This window comes from Diorhabda sublineata, chromosome 3, assembly GCF_026230105.1.
Source record: "Diorhabda sublineata isolate icDioSubl1.1 chromosome 3, icDioSubl1.1, whole genome shotgun sequence".
Classification (NCBI taxonomy): Eukaryota; Metazoa; Arthropoda; class Insecta; order Coleoptera; family Chrysomelidae; genus Diorhabda; species Diorhabda sublineata.
In genome coordinates this window covers 25,985,099-26,004,634 of record NC_079476.1, presented here as the reverse complement: position 1 = coordinate 26,004,634, position 19,536 = coordinate 25,985,099, and the positions used below count along the sequence as shown (strand labels likewise).

General features: G+C 30.3%; 2 protein-coding genes across 4 annotated transcripts; one reads left to right on the top strand and one right to left on the bottom strand.

Moving 5' to 3' along the window:
- The first annotated feature begins 954 nt into the window (after positions 1-954).
- On the top strand, positions 955-16,659 carry LOC130441360 (myogenesis-regulating glycosidase). 3 transcript variants are annotated; one of them, XM_056775000.1, is made up of 10 exons: positions 955-1,142; positions 3,640-3,859; positions 5,747-5,820; positions 6,800-6,947; positions 7,010-7,323; positions 8,403-8,662; positions 8,719-9,012; positions 10,815-11,695; positions 11,760-11,939; positions 16,400-16,659. In XM_056775000.1, exons 2-10 carry the CDS (start codon positions 3,656-3,658, stop codon positions 16,532-16,534), a joined length of 2,490 nt encoding a protein of 829 aa, XP_056630978.1. In that variant the 5' UTR covers positions 955-1,142; positions 3,640-3,655; the 3' UTR covers positions 16,535-16,659. The 3 variants fall into 3 exon arrangements, with proteins under 3 accessions (XP_056630978.1, XP_056630980.1, XP_056630979.1); XM_056775002.1 differs by lacking the exon at positions 955-1,142 and adding an exon at positions 2,399-2,753; XM_056775001.1 differs by lacking the exon at positions 955-1,142 and adding an exon at positions 2,439-2,757.
- Positions 16,607-19,416, bottom strand: LOC130441362 (probable ATP-dependent RNA helicase DDX28). Its single transcript, XM_056775006.1, has 4 exons — positions 18,765-19,416; positions 18,379-18,707; positions 16,859-17,497; positions 16,607-16,799 (listed from the first exon to the last, which is right to left on the bottom strand). The coding sequence occupies exons 1-4, from the start codon at positions 19,141-19,143 to the stop codon at positions 16,701-16,703; spliced, it is 1,446 nt and encodes a 481-aa protein (XP_056630984.1). The 5' UTR covers positions 19,144-19,416; the 3' UTR covers positions 16,607-16,700.
- Positions 19,417-19,536: the final 120 nt, after the last annotated feature.

Below are 19,536 nucleotides of genomic sequence, written 5' to 3'. Positions count from 1 at the left end.
ATTAAAACTAAAATATAATAATTATTATTTTCAAAAGTCATTTTTTTATTTACATTTCTCATAAAAATGATTGAAAGTAGTAGTAATTAAGATTAAGTAAAAAATTTTACACGGTTTTGATAATAATAAATCTAGCAACGCCGATGATCGATGCCACACGGCTGCCAACATTTAATGGTAAGTTCCCCTGATACACAAGCTATCATTTCACTTACATTTCGGTGGTTGTAGCTGTCATTACCAATATTAAAATCGCAATTAGTTTTTTAGCTAGACTAATTAAAATAGGGGCTAATTAGTTAATCTATTTATGTCAAAAGTTATTTGTTTATTTATAAACATCTTTAACGAAATTCATTTCCTCCAAATATAGTCCAGGAAATAAATCACAAAACTTAATAAAATCTGAGAAGTAAAAACGATTAAGATGCATGCGAGAAAAATGGATTTTGAAAAGTGCTTCTCGAATGATTAAGAAATTTACAACTCCACCAAGGTACCTGGTGCTCAAGGTGATCGATATCTACGTCATCTACTGGAGTTTCTTGGGAATTCGTTTAGAAATCGGGCCAAATGAATACATCTTGGGGGTTTTTGACATCATTGAACACGAATATCACAACGGGAAAGGTCTACGGTGCACCTGGTGCACCAGGTGATTAACATTTACGTCGTCTATTGGAGTTTCTTGGGAATTCGTTTAGAAATTGGTGCAAATAAATACATCTTGGGGGTTTTTGACATCATTCTTTGTTTTCTCCAAAAGTAGGGTGATTCTTTTTCGTGATGAGGGGTGGATGTGTTGAGTAACCTTGAATTAATGCATCGCTACTCATATCATTAAATAGAATGATTCGTCAGACGAATTATCTTGGCGTAATTGAATCTACTTGAAATTCCTCAATTTTCTTAAATTGTAATACAAATTTCATGTTAATGGAAACGCTAAATTGTCGCGTGGTGTGGGTAGAAAACGAGTTAAACTTTTATTCACAAACGAACCTCATTTATCGAAAATCCTCCTCAACCAAAAGTCATTAAAACAAAGTTTTAATCAATTGAATTGCGATAAAAACACAGTGATAGTTTTTTGTTCGTATATAATTAGCGAAATCATGATTTCTTTTATACAAATATTATAAGTAAGTACGAATTATTTATTTTATAATTATTGTTTAAATAATAAATTTATTATGGAATTAAAGACATCAGCTTTTACTTATAATTCCAATGATTATAATTTGAAAGGTTGATATGATAACAATAATAATAGAAATTTATCGTATGATCAAAAAATATACCGGTTGTCTCAATGAAAATTGTAATAATTGTACCGGGCGGGCTATATACCAGGACCGGATTATATTACAGGTTTAGGGAAGGGAAAATTATAATAAAAGTGGACCAAAAAATACGTGGAAACTATTTTCAGAATTTTATTTCCACTACCAGAGGGCGTATTTGAAAATATAATATCGAAAAAGCTTTTTTTTATATAATTTACCGAATTAAATGGCAAGTTTTATACGATAATCGAATTCTTCATCAAATTCTGGGCATTTTTGATTCTACAAGTTTTAAAATCATAGGTGGGGGAGAGTGGGAATTTTGTTATGAAAAATAAGTCCGGTTCTGCTTAATTGATGATTTTGTTTGATCCAATTATTGAATTTTCTTCGCTGTTCAAGGTCTACCGGCGGAAGTTGTTTAATCAGTTGGATTTTTTAGTCATACAGCTGTAAAACTTGTAAAAATGATATTTTTATTTTATAATTGAATATTTTATAAAACTTTCCCTCAAAAGTTTGCAAATATTATGACAGATGTTTTACATCGTTGCCATGTTGTATGGTTTATCCAGTATTCAGCATGAAATATTTCAAGTTTATCACTTTAAATCAATAAGAAAGTTGTAAAACTTCAGTGAAAATGTCAAATTTTTGTACCCTATGACGTCACTGTAAATTTTTTTTCGAAATCCTTTTCACAATAGATGAATTGGGCACGTGATTCGTCAGTGGTGATTAAACATCATTTTGATAATAATTCGGACGCGATGTTTACATGTTGGCAGCACCTTCAATCCTAAATGTCCTCCAAGGGCTCCAAGAATTTTGTTTCTTTCGTCGATTTCCCTGGTTTTATCTCCTTGGTTTATCACTTTCACTCCCTTCGACAGCTATTTCATCCTCGGCGTCATATTTTCTACTTATTGAGTCATACGCCCGCTTGAAATCCACAAAGAGGAGCTTCAGGTTTAATCCTTGGTCAGAGCTGTTCCTTCAGTATAAAAATTTGATCACTAGTTGAAGTATTTCACGCAAATTCATAACTTTGTTCACTGGACTATTATATAACAACGTCTATTTGATATTATTCATAAAATCCACGGTTTTTCAAGGTTACCCGGTGGTATTTGAACAATCAAATCGTATCCCACTCTTCGATGGAATGAGATATCAACAACAAAAAAACCGTTATCGTTATGTAAAGTTTTATTTCTTCGGAATATTTATAACACCTTGTATATGCGACGTCGCAGCTTACATAAACAATCGTATCCAATAAGTATGAAATAAGCCGGCAAATAAATAAAAATCTAATCTTATAATTATTTAGTAAAACATCGATGACGATATTGTGTAAATTATAAATTATGTTGTTTCCGATCATTCAATTTTTAACTTTATATCGAAGGAAATTGTTGAAGATGTGATTTAAGTGTGTGTGGATTCGTTATTAATATTTTCTTGGTAGGTACGTTGAATTTCTTGAAATTATGCAATTTAAACTCGTGTTTTTAGGTTATCTTATCTATTAGATCCATTATTATATAAGTAATTTGTTTCTATAGTGAATCTGAAGATTTAAAACTTTCGAAAATGGCAAAATATTCGAAATATTTTGTTAATTTTTCATCCTAATTGAAATATATCCAAAGTTTTGCTAGCATATACGAAAATTTCAATAACGTAATTAAATACATGTGATGGTATTTCACTGATGCAACCAGAAGTCTAAAAACGCCAATTCTGCAGCTAAGTTTACATTTTGATGTATCAAACTTATCGTTTCGTCCCCGTATAATATACGAAACATTGCATATGTAATTATAACACTTAGGAAATTGATTAGTATTCTGGTTTATTTAATACGATGAAATTCCACTTGACGACAATAAAATTTCTAAACTTGTTTATAATTACGCAATTTCTCTTTATAATAGAATATAAAACATTGCCTGTTATGGTATTCAAAGTCAAATTCCGATATAACTTCAAACTATCATTCTTTTTCTTACTCCGAACAAATATTTTATCTATGATAATAAAACATATCGAATTAATCGATAATTATAATCGATTTAATAATGACATTCCATATTTCGGTTGTAAAATATATATATATATATATATATATATATATATATATATATATATATATATATATATTTTATTTAATTAATTCTAAAACAAATTACGCTACCGAAAGTTGTAAATACCAACTTACCCTCGTATAAATATTATTATTCCGTTTGTTTTATTTATAGATCTAACGATTAACAAGTAATACATTTTATTTTGACGGTAAAACTTTATTATCAATAAAATTCGACAAGGTAAAATAATTTTTTTTTAGCTTTTATATAAAAAAAATGGACAGAAAACATTACAAATATGATAAAATACGTGAAAAAGAAATACCGAAAATAATTTTGGCAGCACCGTCTACCGAGAATCTTGATCATTTAAATGATAATAATCAGATTGAAGATAACACCCCGAAACCTATAAGAAGGAGGAATAGTATATCCATGCCAAATCTGGACGATCTAAAAGTATTTATTGAAAACGAAACGGTAAGAAGTTAACCTAAAGACGGCCCTGTCGCTATGAAATATAGTTACGAAAGTTAATTCAATATTTAGTTTGATTTTATTAGCAGCACTGTATAAAAAATGTCGTAACTCAAAAGATGAGTTTAAAAAACTATTATTAACTCAAAAATTTTAAAATACTTACAACTTATTATTCAAAAATTATGTATGCAATTAAATTATTTATCTATATATGGTGATCATGACTATTGCATAAATATTATATCACGTGCTATTGAAACATAATTTCACGTCATTTCAATCACGTGTGAAAATTACTTATAAATAGTTTACAGTTTTCGTTCTTAATAAATTTAGAAATTTTAATCGAAAAATGAAATAATCTTAACTATTATTCTCCATAAACTTTTATTATTTTAGTAAAATATTTACTGACAATAAACTAACCATCATTATTCTTCTTCTTTCTTCAAATATCTTAATTAGCCACGGTCACGAAATGTATAAATATCAACTGTAAGGAAGCGCGACGTTGCCAGGCCTATTCTTTTTCTATTTCTAAAATACCGCGTATAGGATTTGTTTGCTGTATTTATATTATATATATTCTTCTCAATCTTTTTTGGGTTAGTATAGGTTAAGGTTGGATTAAGTTAATTGCAAATACTTAGTTTCAAAATGCTATGTATTTATTTTATTATGGAAAAGTTATTTAAAAAACGTGATACAATATTTTATAGCGAATTAAGTATCTTTATTCTCTGAAATTGTGAAATTTTGAATATTATTATCATGCAGCATAGAAAATGTTATAGTCTATCTTATATGACATATAATTTTTGGGGCATCAGGTATCACTATTGGAAACAATTTGGCAACATAATACGTTATCGAAAAAATTATGACCGTTAGTGTTTAAGATCTTGTCCGGTATCTTTTGAGAGAACTAAATAGTAATAGTCCGGGATATTTCGACCAAAATCGACAAAAAAAAAACGAGAAGCTGATAGACTCCACATATCAAGATACAGTTTTCTGCATTGCGTTCAAGAAGCCTCTTAGTGGTTTCTTATTTTTGAAAATTGCATTCGGTTGCAATAAATGCATTTTGCGATTGGGTACTTTATAAAAATGATTAGAAAACCGGAAAAATCGCTCGGGGGTTTTTGGGAATGCTGAATCCAATTCTGGTATTAGAGAAGCCTCTATGGGGGTGATCGGATATTTATTAGGGGAAAAATTGCTAAATATCGATACTTGGTGATTTCGAGGAAGCTTAATTGATTGCCAGTATTAAATTTATCATCTTTCTTTGACATATTTTCTGATTATGAACAAGAGTATCGTCAACGTCGGCAATAGAAATTTCTTATATAGACTAGGGGGAAATATGAAAATAGTTTGAAAAATTACTTCTATGAACCCTTTAATCTATTTTGATATAAACGCCCTGGATTATTATTTAGTTTTACCAATTTTCACTGGACTATAATAGAAGTTGTATGTGACGTAGCGATATCACAATTTCGAGTTAAGAACGTAACAGTACATGATCTCACGTGATGTAATAGTAATTTAAGTCGTTATTAGTACAATAACTAATACTAGGATTAATAGCTTAATAAATGACATTTTAATTACTAGTATTATGATATAAGAATAACGTCATTGATGATGATATATTTAATGAAGAATCTGCTTGTAATTTATAATGTTTTATACCTTTTCAAAATTAATTTCTTATAAGTTTTTAATGAATAAATTTGAAATTACTTTTTATAATTGTATAAAAAGGTGGTTTATGATAAAAAAACGGTTTTTTCTGTATGAATATGATACTATTGAAACTATAACCTATAAAATATTTTATGTATACGAAATACATTGTATGTGTACCTAAATTTTTAGGAAGATGAATCGAAAAAGAATTTAGTGGATGTCAACACTATTGAAGAAGAAGATGACGAATTTCAACATATCTCGTGAGTTTAATTTTAACATAGTTGCCAGATGTTATTTGAAACGAATCAATTGTTGTAACTGTCGCTATTAGAATGTCAAGTTAAATACGAATTTGGCTACATCTTTTTAATTCGATTCAATGAAATACGAGGGAACTGAAATTATCAAATTGAACTTAATAAAAGTAATAAACGTTAATGCAATTGCAGTTTATAGTGATTACCACAATTATATGAAGTAATAATTCGATTGAGGATATTTCGTAAGGGTCAAACTTGGAACAAATAATTTCAATAATGAAAAAATGATATTTTTATTTTATAATTGAATATTTTATAAAACTTTCCCTCAAAAGTTTGCAAATATTATGACAGATGTTTTACATCGTTGCCATGTTGTATGGTTTATCCAGTATTCAGCATGAAATATTTCAAGTTTATCACTTTAAATCAATAAGAAATAAAAACAAAAGTTTGATGGTGAATTTCAATTTTTCACTCGGGCAAATGAAAAAAGTGATAAAAATAAAAAATTCCGATACAATTATCTGATTTTAAAAATAAAAAATCTTACAATAACCATAACCGATACCACAATGTTGCCAATATGTAGAATATAATTCCCCTGTTACGCTAGCAGTGATTTTACTTACACTTTGAACTATAACTGTCATTAAAAACGTCAAATTTCTTCTCGTAATTATAACAGAAGTTATATTTTCAATTGTTTTGATGCCACAATGTTGCCAACACGTTTTTTTATACAAAAAAAAACAAAAATGCGAATGTAATTTTTATAACGAAATATATAACCTCCCAATAACTACGCCTATGACAAAATAATACTTATAACGATCATATCCGTTCAGCATCTCATTCTTGTCACTTAGTTCTATACAATTTAACCTTTAAAGACCCCAGACGTACAATAAACGAAACAATAAAGAAGTTTCAGACATATATAATGCATTAAAGTTGCAACTTCCGATCTGGTTTGCAGTAATAATTTACAAAGAGTTAGAAGAAAATCCGTACTTAGTTCTACGATGTTGAAACCACCAATAGAAGAAGATTTATCGCCCAATTCCCCCACAAACTCTATTACTTCCGTAAATTCCATAGCTAGTTTACTTAAAGAAAAATTTCAGGTGTGTATAATCATTTTAATATGATATACTACCCCAAAACAACGTTAAAATTTCTCTTTCAGAATATCCCACAAACTATAAGAAGAAAAAAATCACCGGAATACAAAACCAAAGTTTTCGTAGGTTTGCTGTTCACTACTATCGTGGTTCTCATCAGCACGGCGTATATTCTTTATCATCAGAAAGTTTTGGCGAAAGTTTATTTCGGAAATATGAAATTTAATAAAGATACGAGAACCCTTAAAATTTTTAACGAAGAAGGTGAAGATATCGTTAAATTAACTTTAGGAACTACCATAGATTACGATATAGTTTTAAATTGTCTTCCGAAAGATTCCAGAGAAGATGGAAGCTTGTGTTTGGAATGGATGAATAGGTAATTATTTATTATCATTTTATAAAAAAATTTGTACGTATAAAAACCAGTGTAATATCGCTTTTGAATAATATATTGTCGGGTAGTGCAGTGAAATGAATAAAAAAGTTTAGTACATCAAATTAATTACCACCATGATATCACTAACACGATAATACTACAAAATTTATAGATTCTAACCTTTTCTATTGATGATATACAACACGTATTACCATAATTAAGTAACAGCATACGTTATTTTGGGATTTATCACGATTTCATAATGTTGAAAAGAGATATACAATTAAGTTCTATTCATAAGAACTATTTTAGTCTGTCATTTTCAGCAATCGAATCGATAGAGAAATACAAATAAATTGTATTCATAAAAAGCCAATTTCGATCTGATGAATGTCATTTTCAGCAATCGAATACATAGTGATATACAATCAGATTCTATTCATAAAGAATTTTTAGCAATCGAATCGTTTCTATTATATACAAATATATTTTATAAAATAGTTTCTTTTATTTCTAATTATTTTTCTACACTGAATACTCGAAATTTATTATATAAATTTAACACTTTCTAAATATTGCCAAAATTACTTTTCATTCTATATGTATTCGTTATGTTTAGCAGTCCAAAACTGAAATACTGTAATGAAACTAACTTTTATTTTACTAATAATTCAGTTTTAAATGAGTATCAGATGCGAAATAGTCTTCAGTAATTACAGCAATTATTATTTCTTATATAAATTTTCATCTGATGAATTAACATTTATTCAATTGAGATTATTTAAATACTAGTAAAAATATTTAGACACACGACAAAGTAGTAGTAGCCACTTCGTTTTTAGCCTACCTGTTATGTGTTTATGACAACGTCAAACGTCAGTGGTTGTTTAATTGTAAGACCAAAAAATGTTTTTGGCTTTATATTTAATAAATATTTTTATGTTTTGTCACAAATTTAGTGTATCCCGTTTTTATTTAATGGGTCGATTAAATAAAAACTCTAATGTTTCGATACATTTCTTTTATTTGTTTGGTATGACAGCAGGATGAAAAAAATGGAATTATTTTTATATATTTAGGGCACGATTATACATGAGTTTTTACAATTTGGGATCAGATGTAAAATGTTACAACTTGCAGTGGATTTCATTGTCAGACAACCTAGCGCCTACGGATTGTTTCGACATGTCAAATGCTCATTGGTACGGCGGCGGGCAAACAGCAGAAAGCGCCTGGCCTTTAGAAAAAGGCAGTCACTTCTATCAACCCTTCATCACTGGTAACATAGAAACCCACGAATGGGGTAACGTTCTTAAAAGATACTTCATAAATTCAAAAGGTGAACAAAATATAAAACCGAAAATATTTCTCGTTATCGCTAGGTTCGATTTTCAGGTGTGGCGATTATTATAGATAACGAAACCCCTCTTTACATTTCCATCAAAGATTCTCCTAAGGAGTTTTGCCTCAGGGCTCAATATGATAACTTCGCTTTTGTTAATAAATTCACTAGCACTGCTCAACTCAATTACAGTATGTGTACTAGCACTAATATGTCGCAATTACACGTTTTTTTGAGCGAACATACACTTTGGGACGGTTTGAAGAAAGAGGATAGTAACATTATTGATTATTTTTTGACCGAACCTGTTTGGGAAATGCCAGAGATGAAGGAAGTATTAACAGAAGGTAAGAAGCGAGTATCTATTTAAAATTGATCTAATTGATGACGGAATCACTGATAAAATCTAAGTTTACTGACTTCCAAGACGTGTTTATTTAAAAGTACTTAAATCTAAGTTTAGTGACTTTTTGGAAGCATTTGCCTACTTAAAAGTACTCAAATCCAAGTTTAGAGATTTCCAAGACATGTTTGACTACTTAAAAGTACTGAAATATAAGTTTAGTGACTTCCAAGACATGTTTGTCTACTTAAAAGTACCGAAATCCAAGTAAAGTTACATCCAAGACATGTTTATTTTCTTAAAAGTACTGAAATCTAAGTTTAGTGTCTTCCAAGACATGTTTGTCTACTTAAAAGTGCTCAAATCAAAGTTTAGTGATTTCTAAGACATATTTGTTTATTTAAAAGTACTGAAATCTAAGTTTAGTGATTTCTAAGACATGTTTGTCTACTTAAAAGTACTCAAATCAAAGTTTAGTGATTTCTAAGACATATTTGTTTATTTAAAAGTACTGAAATCTAAGTTTAATGTCTTCCAAGACATGTTTGTCTACTTAAAAGTACTGAAATCCAAGTAAAGTTACATCCAAGACATGTTTATTTTCTTAAAAGTACTGAAATCTAAGTTTAGTGTCTTCCAAGACATGTTTGTCTACTTAAAAGTGCTCAAATCAAAGTTTAGTGATTTCTAAGACATATTTGTTTATTTAAAAGTACTGAAATCTAAGTTTAGTGATTTCTAAGACATGTTTGTCTACTTAAAAGTACTCAAATCAAAGTTTAGTGATTTCTAAGACATATTTGTTTATTTAAAAGTACTGAAATCTAAGTTTAGTGATTTCTAAGACATGTTTGTCTACTTAAAAGTACTCAAATCAAAGTTTAGTGATTTCTAAGACATATTTGTTTATTTAAAAGTACTGAAATCTAAGTTTAGTGATTTCTAAGACATGTTTGTCTACTTAGAAGTACTCAAATCAAAGTTTAGTGATTTCTAAGACATATTTGTTTATTTAAAAGTACTGAAATCTAAGTTTAATGTCTTCCAAGACATGTTTGTCTACTTAAAAGTGCTCAAATCCAAGTTTAGGGATTTCTAAGACATGTTTGTCTACTTAAAAGTACTCAAATCAAAGTTTAATGATTTCCAAGATATGTTTGTTTATTTAAAAGTACTGAAATCTAAGTTTAGTGTCTTCCAAGACATGTTTGTCTACTTAAAAGTACTGAAATCTAAGTTTATTGATTTCCAAGACATGTTTGTCTACTTAAAAGTACTGTAATCCAAGTTTAGAGATTTCCAAGACATGTTTGTTCATTTAAAATTACTAAATCTAAGTTTAGTGACTTACAAGACATGTTTGTCTACTTAAACTTACTGAAATCGAAGTTACTGATTTCCAAGACATGTTTGTCTACTTAAAAGTGCTCAAATCCATGTTTAGTGACTTACAAGACATGTTTGTCTACTTAAAAGTACTGGAATCAAAGTTTAGTGACTTCTAAGACATGTTTTTGTATTTAAAAGTACCAAAGTTTAGTGGGGGTGTCTTGTACTAGTACGAGCGCGGTTTAACATTTAGGCAAGCCTAATGACATCAAAGGGTTCAATCCAAAGCGCCTGATCGGATTCCCAAAGGACATCGTCTAATAAGGCACGACGGGTCTATCTAGAGGCCTACGTGCTCAACGGCCACCTACAATGTACCTTTGAACTATCCTTGAAGTATTGATTAAATAATAAAGCGACCATATCGTTTTAGTTGTTAAAAATCGAAGTAATTACCCCAAATTTTCTCTATTTTAGTTTTAATTGACAGCGTCACGACCGAAATCGCGAATTTCGTTGGTACATTGAAACAAGGGCACATCCTATTCAACGAATTCTGGCAGAACCAAATCGGCGATTTCGAATTAGACGAAAAACGATTTACGAATTTTAGTAATTTCATGACTAAGCAAAGCCGTCGCGGTTTCCGAGTAGTTTTCACCATACAACCGTTCATATCGACGGAAAGTTTCAATTTCGCCAAAGCCGTCGAAGAAAATCTACTAATATCCGAACGATTCAGCGATAGAAGAATACCGGCACTTACTAGATACAAGAACGTACAAAGCGCCGGCGTTTTGGATATAACCAACCCCCGAACGGTAAATTGGCTACTAGATAAACTCAACAACATAATACAAACTCATAAAATCGATTCGTTCTATTTGGACATGGGTACGGCTTACAACATGCCCTTGTATTACAGTTGCCAAAAGGGTTTATTGAACCCCGACGAATACAAAACAATATTCACCAATAGTTTGCAAGGGAAAGTTAGTTTGTTCGGCGTAAGCAGCGCCATTGAACGCCCGAGGTCTCCGAGCTTCGTGGTACTACCGGAATTCGAATTTTCATGGACGGGTCTTCGAAACGTCGTACCGACTATACTGACTTACGGTATACTCGGATTTCCCTTTCTGATACCGGGCGCCGTTGGGGGCGATTACGCGACTACCCAAGACGTCGTTATCGTAAACGGTACCGAGCATATCGTTCTCGAAGATCCCGAATTGTATATAAGATGGTTACAATTGGCTACGTTTTTGCCTGTCGTCAGATACAAACATCTACCGAGCAGTTATTCCCAGAAGAATATTTCTTCTTTGGCGAAAGATTTGGCGAAGAAACGGTACGATTACGTGAGTATTTATGGTGTTTGTGTTTATGATTGGGTTGTGGAGTTTTGTGGGATTTGTGTTCCAGATAACGCCTAAATTGAAAAAATTCGCCAGGGTGTCTTTGAATTTGGGATTGCCTATCATTAGGCCGTTGTGGATGTTGGATTCGGATGATCCTAATTGTCATTTGGCGGCCGATGAGTTTTCCATAGGGGATGAAATTATCGTAGCCCCTATTTTGTATAGCGGAGCTAGGGAAAGGGAAGTAAGTGACGTTTTTATTTTGTTGTATTTACTTGAAATTTTATTAAATTAAATATGTTTAATTCCAATCCTAAATGTTATTTTTTTTTGTCAATTTTCACTCTTTTTCACTTTAGCCAGTTTCGGGGCTTCAAATATTTAATAACTCTCTACAGAGCTGGACTTAGAGTCATCGTGGCCCCCGGGACAAAATACTTAAGGGGCCTATGTAAGGCGGGCGTTTTACGTGATTTCTTACGTCAAGTTGATTTTTCATTATAGCCGATTTTTCGGAACTTTTAAAATGATTGCGCATAAAAAAATATATGTTGATTCTGAACATTGGCTATGGATGTATTTTTTCGCTTGCATTCATATGTTTAAAAATCAATCATATGGCTCGTCGCGAGGCCCCCCCCAGGGGGGGCACCCGGCGCACGCCCGGGTTGGCCCATGCCTAAGTCCGGTTCTGACTCTCTAAACACGTGGTTATGTCGCTTTTCAAATAATTTCTATTTATTTTCTTTCTTTTCACTATTTTCCACTAAATGTTTCACTTTATTTAGTTTTGGGGCTCTGAATTGTAATTTTAACATCATTTACTCTGAAATCACATCGCCATGTCGCTTTTTAAATAATTTTTGTCAATTTTCACTCTTTTTTTCACTAAATGTTTTACTTTTTTACATAAATTTTCATTTTTTTCACTCAATGTTTCACTTTAGTTAGTTTCAGAACTTTAAATGTTAATATTTAACATCATTTACTCTGGAATCACTTCGCCATGTCGCTTTTTAAATAATTTTTGTCCGTTTTCACTCTTTTTTTCACTAAATCTTTTACTTTTTTACAAGAATTTTCATTTTTTTCACTAAATGTTTCACTTTAGTTAGTTTCAGGACTTCAAATATTGATTTTTAACATCATTTACTCTGGAATCACGTCGCCTTGTCGCTTTTCAAATAATTTTTGTACATTTTCACTCTTTTTCACTAAATCTTTTACTTTTTTACAAGAATTTTCATTTTTTTCACTAAATGTTTCACTTTAGTTAGTTTCAGGACTTCAAATATTGATTTTTAACATCATTTACTCTGGAATCACGTCGCCTTGTCACTTTTCAAATAATTTTTGTACATTTTCACTCTTTTTCACTAAATCTTCTACTTTTTTACAAGAATTTTCATTTTTTTCACTAAATGTTTCACTTTAGTTAGTTTCAAGATTTCAAATGTTAATTTTTAACATCATTTACTCTGGAATCACGTTGCCATGTCGCTTTTCAAATAATGTTTGTCCATTTTCACTCTTTTTCACTAAATGTTTTTATTTTTCACATAAATTTTCATTTTTTTCACTAAATGTTTCACTTTAGTTAGTTTCAGAACTTTAAATGTTAATTTTTAACATCATTTACTCTGGAATCACGTCGCCATGTCGCTTTTCAAATAATTTTTGTCCATTTTCACTCTTTTTCACTAAATGTTTTACTTTTTTACATAAATTTTCATTTTTTTCACTCAATGTTTCACTTTAGTTAGTTTCAGAACTTCAAATGTTAATATTTAACATCATTTACTCTGGAATCACTTCGCCATGTCGCTTTTTAAATAATTTTTGTCCATTTTCACTCTTTTTCACTAAATGTTTTTATTTTTCACATAAATTTTCATTTTTTTCACTAAATATTCCACTTTAGTTAGTTTCAGAACTTTAAATGTTAATTTTTAACATCATTTACTTTGGAATCACGTCGCCATGTCGCTTTTCAAATAATTTTTGTCCATTTTCACTCTTTTTCACTAAATCTTTTACTTTTTTACAAGAATTTTCATTTTTTTCACTAAATGTTTCACTTTAGTTAGTTTCAAGATTTCAAATGTTAATATTTAACATCATTTACTCTGAAATCACGTCGCCATGTCGCTTTTCAAATAATGTTTGTCCATTTTCACTCTTTTTCACTAAATGTTTTACTTTTTTACATAAATTTTCATTTTTTTCACTAAATATTCCACTTTAGTTAGTTTCAGAACTTTAAATGTTAATTTTTAACATCACTTACTCTGGAATCACTTCGCCTTGTCGCTTTTTAAATAATTTTTGTCCATTTTCACTCTTTTTTTCACTAAATGTTTTACTTTTTTACATAAATTTTCATTTTTTTCACTAAATATTCCACTTTAGTTAGTTTCAAGATTTCAAATGTTAATTTTTAACATCATTTACTTTGGAATCACGTCGCCATGTCGCTTTTCAAATAATTTTTGTCCATTTTCACTCTTTTTCACTAAATCTTTTACTTTTCTACAAGAATTTTCATTTTTTTCACTAAATGTTTCACTTTAGTTAGTTTCAAGATTTCAAATGTTAATTTTTAACATCATTTACTCTGAAATCACGTCGCCATGTCGCTTTTCAAATAATGTTTGTCCATTTTCACTCTTTTTCACTAAATGTTTTACTTTTTTACATAAATTTTCATTTTTTTCACTAAATATTCCACTTTAGTTAGTTTCAGAACTTTAAATGTTAATTTTTAACATCATTTACTTTGGAATCACGTCGCCATGTCGCTTTTCAAATAATTTTTGTCCATTTTCACTCTTTTTCACTAAATCTTTTACTTTTCTACAAGAATTTTCATTTTTTTCACTAAATATTCCACTTTAGTTAGTTTCAGAACTTTAAATGTTAATTTTTAACATCACTTACTCTGGAATCACGTCGCCATGTCGCTTTTCAAATAATGTTTGTCCATTTTCACTCTTTTTCACTAAATGTTTTACTTTTTTACATAAATTTTCATTTTTTTCACTAAATATTCCACTTTAGTTAGTTTCAGAACTTTAAATGTTAATTTTTAACATCATTTACTTTGGAATCACGTCGCCATGTCGCTTTTCAAATAATTTTTGTCCATTTTCACTCTTTTTCACTAAATCTTTTACTTTTCTACAAGAATTTTCATTTTTTTCACTAAATGTTTCACTTTAGTTAGTTTCAAGATTTGAAATGTTAATTTTTAACATCATTTACTCTGAAATCACGTCGCCATGTCGCTTTTCAAATAATGTTTGTCCATTTTCACTCTTTTTCACTAAATGTTTTACTTTTTTACATAAATTTTCATTTTTTTCACTAAATATTCCACTTTAGTTAGTTTCAGAACTTTAAATGTTAATTTTTAACATCATTTACTTTGGAATCACTTCGCCTTGTCGCTTTTTAAATAATTTTTGTCCATTTTCACTCTTTTTTTCACTAAATGTTTTACTTTTTTACAAGAATTTTCATTTTTTTCACTAAATGTTTCATTTTAGTTAGTTTCAAGATTTCAAATGTTAATTTTTAACATCATTTACTCTGAAATCACGTCGCCATGTCGCTTTTCAAATAATGTTTGTCCATTTTCACTCTTTTTCACTAAATGTTTTTATTTTTCACATAAATTTTCATTTTTTTCACTAAATGTTTCACTTTAGTTAGTTTCAGAACTTTAAATGTTAATTTTTAACATCATTTACTCTGGAATCACGTCGCCTTGTCGCTTTTTAAATAATTTTTGTCCATTTTCACTCTTTTTCACTAAATGTTTTTATTTTTCACATAAATTTTCATTTTTTTCACTAAATGTTTCACTTTAGTTAGTTTCAGAACTTTAAATGTTAATTTTTAACATCATTTACTCTGGAATCACGTCGCCTTGTCGCTTTTTAAATAATTTTTGTCCATTTTCACTCTTTTTCACTAAATGTTTTTATTTTTCACATAAATTTTCATTTTTTTCACTAAATGTTTCACTTTAGTTAGTTTCAGGACTTCAAATGTTAATTTTTAACAACATTTACTCTGGAATCACGTCGCTTTGTCGCTTTTCAAATAATTTTTGTCCATTTTCACTGTTTCTCACTAATTTTTGACTTTTTTCCATAAATTTTCCACTTTAGTTAGTTTCAGGATTTAAATGTTAATTTTACAATAATTTATTCCGAAATCACGTGGCAAGGTCGATTTTCAAATGGTTTTTCTCCATTTTCACTCCTTTTCACATAAATGTTTCACTTTTTCATGAAATGTTTAACTTTAATTTCGTGGCCTCAAATGTTAATATCAACATTATTCACTAGCAAATCATTCGGCCACTCATTTTCACTAACTGTTACACTTTTTTCCATAAATTTTTCACTAAATATTTCACTTTAGTTAGTTTAAGGATATAATTATTAATTTTACCATCATTTACTCCGAAATCACGTGGCCAGGTCTATTTTCAAATGCTTTTTGTCCATTTTCACTATTTCACATAAATTTTTTACTAAATGTTCCATTTTAGTTAGTTTCCAAGCTTTAAATGGTAATATTGATATTATTTATTCTCAACCACATTTTTCAATCGATCCCCGTCTATTTTCACTATTTATTTCACTTTATCGTCATCGATCGATATATTTTTTGTCTCAATGTAATTCCAATTTCAAGATCTATTTACCTGCCGGAGTTTGGAAAGACGGAATCGACGGAAGTTTACGTAAAGGAAATCGATGGATTCACGATTATAGAGTAGAAGACAACGTCGCCTATTTCGAACGTATGCCCGACGATACACGGTTTTAGTTATTAACGCGAATTAGACAAAAAAAAATTTGGACAAAACTTAAAATATGTGTTCAGGGGTACGAGAGACAATTTTACATTATTTAATGATAATTTATTGTAAATATATTTAATTGATAATACAATTTATTATTTTTCACCTTCCAGGAATATACGTATTTCCCTTTTAAGCCGCTTCCCTTTGATTCCTCTCTATTTTCCTTTGGACTAAATTCGTTATATTACCATCAACGTTTTCCAACGGTTCATTCCTCCTTATCGCGAGCTGAAATTCGAAATAAAATGTAACGATATAAGAATGATTCGGATAATGGATCCGTTCACCTCTATTTGTTGGACCATTTTAACTTCCTGTAAGCCCGCTACGAAATTGGTGACTTTACACGATTCCGAACTACCCAATCTTCCAACTCGTCCGATTCTATGTAAATAATCGGCGGCGTATAAAGGAAAATCGTAATTCAAAACGTGTCTAACTTGCACGGTATTCAACCCTCGGCTACCAACATCCGTAGCCGATAATATCTTGACCTCACCTCCGGCGAACCGATTCCACTGGTCTATTCGGATAAAATAATTCATGTCGCCGTTGATGTTCGCGCAATTTATGCCGTTTTCCCTCAAAAACAAAGCCACCCAGTTGCAAGTTTCGTTCTTATTCGAAAATATCAACATTGGTTGAGTGTTTGCTTTAGCTAACTGTAACAAGTAACCCGGTTTCGAAGATTTAGTTAACCTCAAAAATTTCTGGGTTATATTCAAAAGCGGTTTGTGGATTTTCGGCGAAACGACGTGTCGTAACGACATTTCTATAGGCTCGAACACCGGCGGAAGTTTTCTCGGTATCGTCGCCGAAACTAACAAAATTTGCGATTGCGGCATTCGTTTTATTAAACTTTCCATTCGGTCTACGAAACTGTCGTCGATTAAAGTATCTGCTTCGTCTAATACCGTGAATTTTACCTAAAATATATATTTGACGGTTGTTAAACCAGAAGGCCGTTAAAAAATAGGCGACTATAGATCAAAAACGTGTAATTCGACTCGATCAACAATCACGCAACGTTGGATAAGCGATTTTAAATTATATCAAACCTTGTATCTAATATACCAGTGATTTGGAAGATGTGCTTTTATCAGGTTCCCACTCACACCAAAGTGAGGGGGGCGTGAAGACGAATTGGGGAGAGGGGCGCGCGATATTAGTTGATTATTTTAAAAAATTCATTTATTAAAACTACATTTACGTTGTAGAACATTTTGTGTTTACTATCGCTCACTTTGACAGGAAATATAAACCGAGAGTATTCGAGAATTTCTGAGGTCTCCCCTCCACCACCACGTCTTTAACGACTCAATTATATTGTAATCCACGGGTTAAAAATATGACGGTTGTTAAACTAGAAGGTGTAAGATTATGTATAAAATTACTTACTTTTATTTTATATTAACGTATCGTCTCTAATTACCTAATTTTTGTCTTACATTAACGTGCCTGTGAAGAATCATAAATCTACCTACCTAACTTCAAGTTATTATGATTTATCATACACTTACCGCTCCTAATGGGAACCAACGTCGCAGTGAGATACCTTACTTTGGCTTTCGTATATTGTGTAATATAACTTCAATTAAAATCTTCAACTTTCTGTGTAGCTTCAATGTTTCTAAATCTATTCATTTATTGAGTCAAACGCGTTCTTAAAATCTATATAGATTTCATGTAGCTCTATATTGAGTTCCCATGGTTTTTGAACTATTTTGAATGTTTTTGTTAAAACTATTCCACCTAATTGATCTATTGTATATTTAGTTGAAATAAATTTGAAATTAAAATAACTTACCTCGTTTAATTTATATATCCCAACGGTTGAAAGTTTTCCTAAAGCTCCTGGGGTGGCTACTAAAATATCGATGTCCTCAAAAACGGGATTCATCATTAGAGCTTTAGTTTTACCCCCGACGACTGTTTTTGCTACAACTCCAACAGCTTTGCCTAATAATTCCGCTATTTCTCCAACTTGGTAAGTTAATTCCCTATTAGGTACTATAACAACCGCCCTTGGAGTATTTGGATTTTCAGATTTTTTGTTAATCAAGTCTTGTACTATTGGTAAAAGGTATGATAGTGTTTTACCACAACCAGTTTCTGCAGCAATCATCGCGTTGTATCCTTAATAATTATATTAAAATTAATACAATATTAATAGCATTAAAATTATTACAATACCTAAACGTATCTCATTAATAGCTCTATATTGAAATTCCGTTAATGTTTTTATATTTAGATTCTTCAAAACCGGGATTAAACTTGTATGTATACCTACGTCTTGAAATGAATACGTCGGGGTTTTTACATCTTCTAATTTATTTACGGTAAATACGTCTCCTCTAGATTTTGAATGTGCCCATCCTTTCGAAGCTAAAGGTACTTCATCTAATTTACTATAATAAACACCGGCGTAATGATTTAGATTTGAGCGTTTACAACTGATAAGTAAATCTCGTCCTTTTTTCTTCAATTTAGGTACAGCTTGTGATAGAAACGCACTTTGAAACACTTCTTTTATCGCGTTATGTTTAAATAAAACTTTTGAACTGGTTAACATTTCTAAATTCGAAGTAGTTTTCACTTAAATTAATATAATTTACTTGTAATGACAATGTAAATTAACCCTAAACATTGTGTGGTTTATTTCACGTTGTAGGTTATGTTTTTACAAATTCTAATTCAGATCGTATCGATATATAATCGATTTTTTCCTATTAAATAAAGCTGGGTTTACACAGCAAAATAAAAATTAAATTACTAGTGGAAAGACACTGAAATGATACTTGCAGTTAATACGTCATATGAATTAAATCAAACTGTAGAAATAATCGTTATGACTAATATTCCAATGGACGGACTTAAACGAAAATTATATTAAAAAAGAAATTAACTTTTTTGTTTGTATGTATATGTTTAACAAGGATGTATTCAGCAAAACTCTTGTGATAGA

Coding starts and splice junctions, on each gene's coding strand:
- LOC130441360 (XM_056775000.1), top strand. CDS start 3,656: ATGGACAGAAAACATTACAAATATGATAAAATACGTGAAAAAGAAATA. Junction 7,324..8,402: donor TGTTTGGAATGGATGAATAG/GTAATTATTTAT, acceptor TTATATATTTAG/GGCACGATTATACATGAGTT. Junction 9,013..10,814: donor GAAGGAAGTATTAACAGAAG/GTAAGAAGCGAG, acceptor TCTCTATTTTAG/TTTTAATTGACAGCGTCACG.
- LOC130441362 (XM_056775006.1), bottom strand. CDS start 19,143: ATGTTAACCAGTTCAAAAGTTTTATTTAAACATAACGCGATAAAAGAA. Junction 17,498..18,378: donor GGATATATAAATTAAACGAG/GTAAGTTATTTT, acceptor TATATATTTTAG/GTAAAATTCACGGTATTAGA. Junction 16,800..16,858: donor AAATGGTCCAACAAATAGAG/GTGAACGGATCC, acceptor TTCGAATTTCAG/CTCGCGATAAGGAGGAATGA.